Source organism: Fopius arisanus, unplaced genomic scaffold (assembly GCF_000806365.1).
Source record: "Fopius arisanus strain USDA-PBARC FA_bdor unplaced genomic scaffold, ASM80636v1 scaffold00002, whole genome shotgun sequence".
NCBI classification, from domain to species: domain Eukaryota; kingdom Metazoa; phylum Arthropoda; class Insecta; order Hymenoptera; family Braconidae; genus Fopius; species Fopius arisanus.
In genome coordinates, this window is record NW_011887741.1 from 2,352,570 (window position 1) to 2,361,092 (window position 8,523).

Below are 8,523 nucleotides of genomic sequence, written 5' to 3' on the forward strand. Positions count from 1 at the left end.
TGGGTATTAAAAAATATTCAAAATGTTAATTAGTCTCGAATTATTTTCCTGCGGTAATTATAATCAGTAATTAATTCCGGAGAATAAAAATAACCGACTGGCGCGAAATTCAAACGGCAGTTCGCTGCACCATCCACTTCCGTGGCACCATGTGCCCATGTGCTTCCGGTTTATCGCGCTGATCTGACGCAAGTGTCTGCATCAAGTTCAAACACGCAGGTTCATCGCTGAATTTGGAGCATGCATGCTCCTAACCGAACAATTATCTTCATCAACAATCGAACTCATAATTAATGTGAACAATAATCATCAATCACTCAATGGCTGCCACACGTAATTTCAATGGGGTAATTTCAACAGCTTCCCAATTAGATTTAACCTCAAACCTTACATAATTACTTCAGAATCATTCCAAAGTCTCCGAATATCCCGACTGCCTGTGACAAACAAATCCTAAAAACCAGATCGAAAATTCCCTGCAGTAATTTCATGAATTATTAATTAATCCTCAGGTCTCCGAGGACATGGACACCAGCCTGTTGGACGTGGACATGAACGACCCAGACCTGGAGGCACGTCTTTACGGTGAGATCTACTACTCTAACGAGACATATCCAGATCCAGTGCCCCAGGGCAGCCCATCACCTCAGGTCAATAATTCCACAGCCGCTGGGACTCAATGGTCTATCGACCCTCAACCAGGACAGAGTGGAAATCCAGGGGAATCTCATTATCCGAGAAAAAAAAAGCACAGAGCCCTGATTGATGGGCTGCCAGGATCGCCCTTCTCCCAGTTCTCCAGAGGACGGAAACCAGAAGGAGATGAGAATAACTTCAGGAATCAAAAGACCTGGGATTCGCAAAGGGTCTTCCCCAGAGGGGATAGCCCGAGGGGCAGCCCCCCTGAACTGCAGAAGTCGAGAAAATCGAGAGAGGCGATCCCCTCAAGAGAAAAGATGACTCAGAACACAGAAGAAATTATGGAAGAGGATGAAGAGCCTGACAGCACCTCTCTGACCGCTCTGGACGATGCAATGACTGCTAATACTACTTCTGAGTCCTCTAGAGAGCATTCGACTCCCTCCAGGTCCCCCCAGAACACACCCCAGGAGGATTCAACCTTCCAGTCACCGGCAGAATCTCAGGACGACAGGAAAACTCCTGAAGAGAGTTCAAACTCCAAGTACAAGGTTCAATGTAAAAAATCCAGGAAAAATCCTCCATCTATGATTGTAGAGGACTCTGATGACTCAATCCTCGAGGTGCCAGTCCCTCCGAAGCCCCTGCCACCTCTTATCAGTCTTCAGGATTCTGATGAATCGAGTGACGAGTCACCAGTGAGGATGGACAGGACGCCACAAGAAGAAGAGTCCTCTGAATCCTCATCCCTGGAAGTTATTGACGAGGACACGACGACCCAACTGATTATTAATTGCACTAGTGTGCAGAAGGGGGTGTCTAGTCTAGCGGAGATCAAGAGGCAGAGGAAAGAGAGAGAGAGGAATCCTGGGGGCCAGAGTGATGAGGAGAGTATGACAGAGAGTGAGGCCCTGAATTGGGGGTCTCTGGAGGGCGAGATTCGCGAGGAGGGAGAGCTGGTGGATACTGAGGAGAGTGTTGAAGTCTGGGAGGGAATCGTGGAGGAGAGTGACCAGAGGAGGAATTTGCTGGACGAGTCTGGATCCTCTGGAAAATGCAGTGAAGGAATGCCCTTGATGGTGGCTGAGCAGAGGGTAGCTGAGGATAAACGCTCTGAGGGACAGAAGAGGGCACACAGTGGAGGGAGTGAGGAGAGCCCCAGGAAGAAGAAAAAGAGGGAGAGGAGTATGGGACTTCAAGAGTATTTGTTCCAGCCCATGCCCAAACAGCTCAGAGATTTTTATAATGAGCCCAGGGGGGGAGATATTATGAAAGACATCAAGGAAATTCAAAATGCCATGCCAAGTGAGTGATTCGATGGATTTTTTAATATCGTAGAAGATATTCTCAGGGTGGAGAGTAAATAGGGATTTAATTGAATTAATTAATTGAAATTGTAATGAATTTATGATTTTTTATAGAGCATCCGAGTCGGTGGGTGGTTTTAGACGCAGATTTGTATCCGAGACCGCGCAAGAAGAGGAATACATGCGCTATCTGTCAATGTGAGGGCCATCTTCGTAGCAGATGCCCAGAGAGGCCCAAGGTTCCCACTTGTCACGTATGCGGAATCGTCGGCCACTCTGAGCCCAGGTGTCCAGAGAGCAGAAAATGTTTCAACTGCGGGAAGAAGTGGTCGACCTGCAGGAGAACCTGCGAACACTGCAATAGTCTTCAGTGCAGCCAGTGCAAGGGGAAGGGCCACTGCATTCGGAATTGTCCTGACAATTGGAGGAAATATCATCAAACGGTAATTAGTAAAGCACAAGGATCTCTTGATGATTATTAAGTTTCAAATTTATTTTGAGAATTTTTGAAAATTTTCACAAAAAAATTATGAGTTAATTAGTAATTGCCATAAGTCCAATTTTAATTTTGTTAGATATTGATTTTTATCAGGAGTTTAGACTACTTTTTTAAATCTTGAATTATTTACTTTTTAATCATCATGGAAATATCTTTTTTTGTACTGCAATTTAAATCTATGATTTAATTATCTGATGATAATGACGCGTGGTATAAATCTCTTCAAAATTTTCACCAGAAAATGCGATAACACTCGTTGATTCAAAATATTTAAAGAGTCGACGATTCTCACGTTGAAACCCCAAACCCGCGCGTCTGATCGCTGCACTGAGAAAATCGATTACTTCAGCTCAATTAAAAAATAAATCTAAAAATCAATTCAGTAGAGAACACATAACTAACAATTCTATTGCTATTTAAATATTCAAAAAATATCTCTGAATCTGAGATACCCCAATTGTCATGGGATTTTTTAAAAGCCCATAATGGATTCTACAAAAATTTACCGGGAGAGAAGAGAATAAATTCGGTATTTCGATTGAAGTCAGAGATACGCCCCGAAAATTTTGGGACTAAAGTTGACTTATCTGAGCGAGTAAAATAATTTTTCTCAGTAAATTAAAAAGATGGAAGAAAAAAAAGAAACCGAACTCACCCGTCTCAATTTATGTGATTACAGACGACGGGTGAGAGCGTTAGCATCACAAGCATTCGTTTAGCTGTGATGAAACCACCGAGCCAACTAGTATGCTGCCACTGCATTCAGCGAGGGCATCACGTGTCAACTTGTCAAGATTTTCATACCGACAATATCGAACCGATATACGAGATCATTGACATCGACAATATCGAGGACAGTGACGATGACGTACAAATTATAACACCTGATCCTAGACTCGACGAAGTTGTTCTGTTATCAGACGATTCGGATGACAGACTAATCTCCGATAATGATTCAGAATCGAGTAGTTCAATATCGGTTGGGGGTGAGTCGAGGGGGAATGACGACAGTGATGATGAGGTCGAGGTGATACCATACGTTAAACCACCAATTCCCACGGTCTGCATAAGCGACGAGGACGAGGTCGATGCGTCCAATCGATTTGAGAAAAATTCGAGTGAATCTCGAGATAAATCTGATTCATCTGACAGTAGCTCTGACAGCGACGAGGAGATTAATGTCGAATCTCTGGATGAAGACGTTGATGTCGAGGATTTTAGTGATAAGGATGGGGAGGAGACGGCTAATGAGCTTATTGACATTGAGGGAGGAGGGGAGAGTAATTTAGATAATGATTTGACGTTGGAGACTGCAATTAATTGTGAGTCTCGAGAATTTATTGAACTCGAGGTTGCTAGTTTGTTGATGAGAATTATTCAGGATGTCGAGGTCTTGAATGGGGTAGAGGATGAGGGTAAAGTGGAAATTAATGATTTAATGAGGGATTTTCGGGACGTAGGGAAATCTGGAAATTCGGAGACACAAATCATTCCTCATGGGAATATACGGGACAATTTGAGGGATAAGGAAATGAACTCTCAAGTCGAGGAAGTGGTGGAGAGTTCAGTTGATACTTTTAAGGTCCCAAAGAGAGAACCAAAGGTCAAAACTCCTGATGAGTGTCTCTAGCAGATGTATTTGGGATTACACTCAGAAAAAAAAATCACTTTCAATAGGTGCACTTGAGATAATCAAAGCCAACGTATCGGGATTTTTATAAATATCAATTCATCTGGGAAACTATTGGTTTTAGGAGAAAATTTTGAAGGACTTTTTTGTGGGGAATTTAATCAGCTTGAAAAAAGTCCTCTGGTCTTTGTACCGGAAATAAACAGTTTTCGGGATAAATTGATATAAACGTTTTGGTTGATTGGAATTTTTTCGTGGGTGATGACTTCGATTACCGCAGCATGGGCGAATAATTTTTTTTTTTATCAGTACACCTGATAGTATTAATCAAAAGTCTCAACTGAGAGGGTGGAGAGGTGAATATCGCATGGGCATCAGGATCGAGAGATATTTTCTTCGAATATTCAGACCACTAGCCACCCACTGCTAAAATATATTTTCTTTATGCAGATTAAAAAATTACAATTTATAACTAGAATAGAATTTTCTACTGATCATACACTTTAGATAATTTTCGTTCGTACGGCGACGAGGAAATATTGTTGAATCAATAAATATTATCGTGATAAATCAACCCGTTGATTTTTAATTGATAAAATTCTGAAGAAATGCCACGAATATTTATCCTACAAAATATCCTCTTTCATTTCAGTAACAAATCACCAAAACCGTCGATTTTACGATAAAATATCAAGAGACCTTTTTTGTGGGAAATTCAAATCCCCTCAAAAAATTCCTCCATCATTTTCCCCTCAAATCGATATTTTTTCGATAAATCGACAATTAACAAATTCATCTTAAAAAAAAATCGGTGTTTTTATTTTATTTTCACTGACATTCGTTCCTCCAGACATCAGGAGCAGCAGTGAACATTCCCGCTGACCTGGGGAGTGTGCTGAAGCCGTCGCACCAGCTGAGCTGCAGCAATTGCACCCGAAGAGGTCACGAGGCATCGACGTGCCTGAGTTACCGTTGGTCAGGGCATTTTTTCCAGTCTTGCAACGTCCGAGATTACACCGCAGGTCCAATCTACGCTTTGGAAGTTCCCCAGGTGCCCCAGGTATCCCAGCTGCTAAAGGACACCCATGAACCCATCGACGCCAGCGGCCTGGGGATTAACAGCATTGGACCATCGACTAAACTCTTCTACTTCCTAAACTCCCAGTCCCCAGACATCTCCACCTGGAAGGAATGTTCACTAATTTTTAATGAGCCCTCCGATGGAAAATCTCCCCCGGATAGTCCCATCCTTCCCAATTTCCTGAGGACTCAGTTCAAACACTTCAAAGGTACCCTGATGGAGGTCACTGTAAAACGAAGTCACGCACTCCAGAGACTTGTCATCACGCTGAAAACTCCTGACAGTTCAACCCTGGAAAAATTGAAGGAACTCGTACTCCAGTGGATGATGCGCTCCAGGGACGATCAGGAGACGATGAACAAGATAAAGCGTCTACCAATGACTTATAGGGCCTTGGTGAGGGCTCTAATTAAAGAATTCAATAACTTTATGTGCAGAGCCGTCTCCAACAAGATCTGGCTAAACCGCAGGATGTGCCCAGCCCTCGAGAAGAACACTGCTGAGAAGACGCGCGATAGAGCCAGTGGTAATTCGCTGAGGACAATGCAGCTGTTGGGGAACTTAAAATTTGGGCGAGTCGTGGCGACCTACAAGTACATGCTCATTGGCACACCTGGGGACGTACTCAAACCCTTCTGGAAGTTCCTCAAAGTGCTGCAGGACCCTCCGGGGCTTCAGGGAGACTCTATTCCTGCTGATGTCCACATCAAGGCTGTGTGGTATTGCTTTGAGTTATTCACTCCCCATTTATCCCCTAGTGTGCTCAACGCCTTGGAGGCCTGCAGAGGTGATCCCACATCGAAACTCAGGGGTGAGAGGGCCTTTAAGGAGTTCACTCTGCAGGTGAAGAGGAGTGGTATGCGGTTTAGGAAGGATCAACCAAAATTGCCGTCCATTGTTGACGTGCCAATTCCTCCTCCAGAGGAATTTTCCATTTCTCCTGGATGCTCCAGTAAACCCTTGAAGAGGAAGACTACGACCAGGAAGAAGGATAAGCCTATGAAACCTGCTCCCTTCCCGGGAACTCGAGACATGAATCAGCCGAAGGGCTCAGCAAAGGTATCACGTGAGATCAAAAGGGATCAGCAGAGGGCTGCCGAGAAGAAGAGGAAGAGGAAGAGGAAAGAATCTTCTAATTGCTCCAGGAATGAGCGGATAGTCACACCTGATGTTGTCGCTGAGAACACGAAAAAGGCTCTTGACTGTAATTTGCAAGTCAAGGAAAAAAATATGAAGGACATCGAGACCAAGTGCGGCGAGAACCTCGAGGGAAATGGGGTCGACAATAAAAGGCAATTGATCAATATGTGGAATGACATACGCAATCATTCAATTAAGAGGGATAACAAGAGAATTTCGTGAGGAATTGTTGGAGAATATTTTTTACTAATGTTAATAAATATTCATATTATCAATAATTTCTCTCATCCATACAGAAATAATTCATTTATCTGCATACGCCTTTCAATTAAATAAAAAATTCTAGAAGCATAGGAGAAATGGGGAATGAGAAAAGTGAAGGTAAATCACTTCCTGAGTTTTCTCTGAAAAAATCAATCGACAAAAAATAATAAAGGGAATACTAAAATTCAAGAAAGTCTTCACGGATTTTACTGAGTGAAATTAATGGTTAATTTATTTCCCAACGCAATTATTCTCATAAAAATGACGAATTTATTTACACAGTCACGTACACATCAGAATCAAATGGTAAATTAATGGTGAATTTTAAACTAGATGTAATTATTTTTTTATGGGGGGTGGAGCAGTCATGGGAGGTGGAGGTCCATTCATGGGTGGTCTCATGGGTCCCATGGGTCCCATGGGAGCCATCATGGGTCCCATTGGTCCCATCATCGGTGGTCGCATGCCCATCATTGCTGGCATAGGGCCATGTGGTCCCATCATCATCGGTCCACCTGGGGGCATTGGACCACCTGGATGCATTCCAGGTGGTGGCATCATTCCCATCGGTGCCTGGGGTGGAACACCGGGTCTTGGGCCCAGACTTGGTGGCGGGGGAATGGCTGCACCCTTGCTCGCTGCAAATGGATTTGACGCTATTTTTCCAGCTTTGAATGCAGCTGTTGTTGCATCAATCAAGTGTTGCGCCTGCTCTTCCATCCATTTCTGGTAGAAGTACTTCACGTTGTCCTTGTGCTTACGACCCTGACAGTGAGTTTTTCGAACACTTGGGGAGTCGTGGGTCAAGTATGTGTCGCAGTAGTCACAATAGTATTTCGGCATTTTACTATTTCAAAGATTCTTACCTGACATTAAAAAAAGTTCAAGTTAATTTGAGATTAGAGGTGTTTTTAAGGGAGTATCTCGGTATGTAAGGGAGATATCGAAATTTTTGTGATGACCTTTTTTATGGGCCTTATCTCATTCTACAAAAAAGGTCCCGCAAAAAATTTGGTATCTCTTTAAGATTCAGAGATAACCCCCGAAAACATTATTAGAGTATCACTCGAATTAACTCGATATAGTAGGTATATCGAAATTTTAATAATGACCTTTTAACCACGCAAAAATAATTAAACTGGATAATAATTATATAATTACAATTTTTCCTTTTTTTTATTCCCCTCCTAATTTGACAACTAGTCGACATAATTGAGGTTAACTTTAAATTTCCCTGTGAATTCCCTCGAGTGCCCCGTAAAAACAGTTAAAAAAATTTGATTTCGTGCACTTACCAATTATAAAAGTGTAAAGCAAGTACTCAGGATGGAGTAACAATTGTTTACTGTGAACTGCATCAAATGTTTGGAGTTTGTTTGGAATAAAATCAGAAGGGCCCGAAGCGAACGTGAAAGAGTTGTTCGTTTTATTCCAGCCAGAGGGGATCGACCAACGTAGAGGGTCAGTTCTGGGGGTTTGAGTGACCCCTGCGGCATCGTAGTACTGCACCCCAAAAGAGGGAGGGCACCACACGCAATGCTGGGGTGTTTTTTTTTTATTAACCAAATTTTTATTGTAATGCTGGGGTGTCCATTGAGTCGACGGGGTAAATTTTATTTTCTGCGGTACGAATACTTTTTGTTTTTTAATTGTTTAACTGAAATTTAGTCGACTGTAGAACGAACGGAAGGGGGGAGCAACATTTTGTGGAATTTTAATGGAAAAAAATTTTTCAATGCATTGAATATATACCACTAATGAATTTATATTTTTAAATAAACACGTTGTCCTAGTGGTAACGTGCTCGGCTAGCACGCCGACGGCCCGGGTTCGATCCCGGCATCATTCATTTTTTTTTTTATTAAATAATTCCAATTTTTTTTTTTTGTTAATGGCAAATCAACCGAAATATTGTTTAAAAACTGAATATTTGATAATCGAGAAGATATCCAGTGAAATTGAA

At 42.3% G+C, this 8,523-nt stretch overlaps 2 protein-coding genes across 3 annotated transcripts; one reads left to right on the forward strand and one right to left on the reverse strand.

Moving 5' to 3' along the window:
• The first annotated feature begins 182 nt into the window (after positions 1–182).
• Positions 183–6,726, forward strand: LOC105267325 (Zinc finger CCHC-type containing 7). Of its 2 annotated transcripts, none has more exons than XM_011306108.1 (4): positions 183–347; positions 513–1,944; positions 2,061–2,389; positions 4,926–6,726. In XM_011306108.1, the coding sequence occupies exons 1-4, from the start codon at positions 321–323 to the stop codon at positions 6,516–6,518; spliced, it is 3,381 nt and encodes a 1,126-aa protein (XP_011304410.1). In that variant the 5' UTR covers positions 183–320; the 3' UTR covers positions 6,519–6,726. The 2 variants fall into 2 exon arrangements, with proteins under 2 accessions (XP_011304410.1, XP_011304417.1); XM_011306115.1 differs by lacking the exon at positions 4,926–6,726 and adding an exon at positions 3,125–4,632.
• Positions 6,727–6,764: 38 nt separating this feature from the next.
• On the reverse strand, positions 6,765–7,994 carry snRNP-U1-C (small ribonucleoprotein particle U1 subunit C). The gene is made up of 2 exons (XM_011306128.1): positions 7,856–7,994; positions 6,765–7,426 (listed from the first exon to the last, which is right to left on the reverse strand). Exon 2 carries the CDS (start codon positions 7,401–7,403, stop codon positions 6,900–6,902), a length of 504 nt encoding a protein of 167 aa, XP_011304430.1. The 5' UTR covers positions 7,404–7,426; positions 7,856–7,994; the 3' UTR covers positions 6,765–6,899.
• Positions 7,995–8,523: the final 529 nt, after the last annotated feature.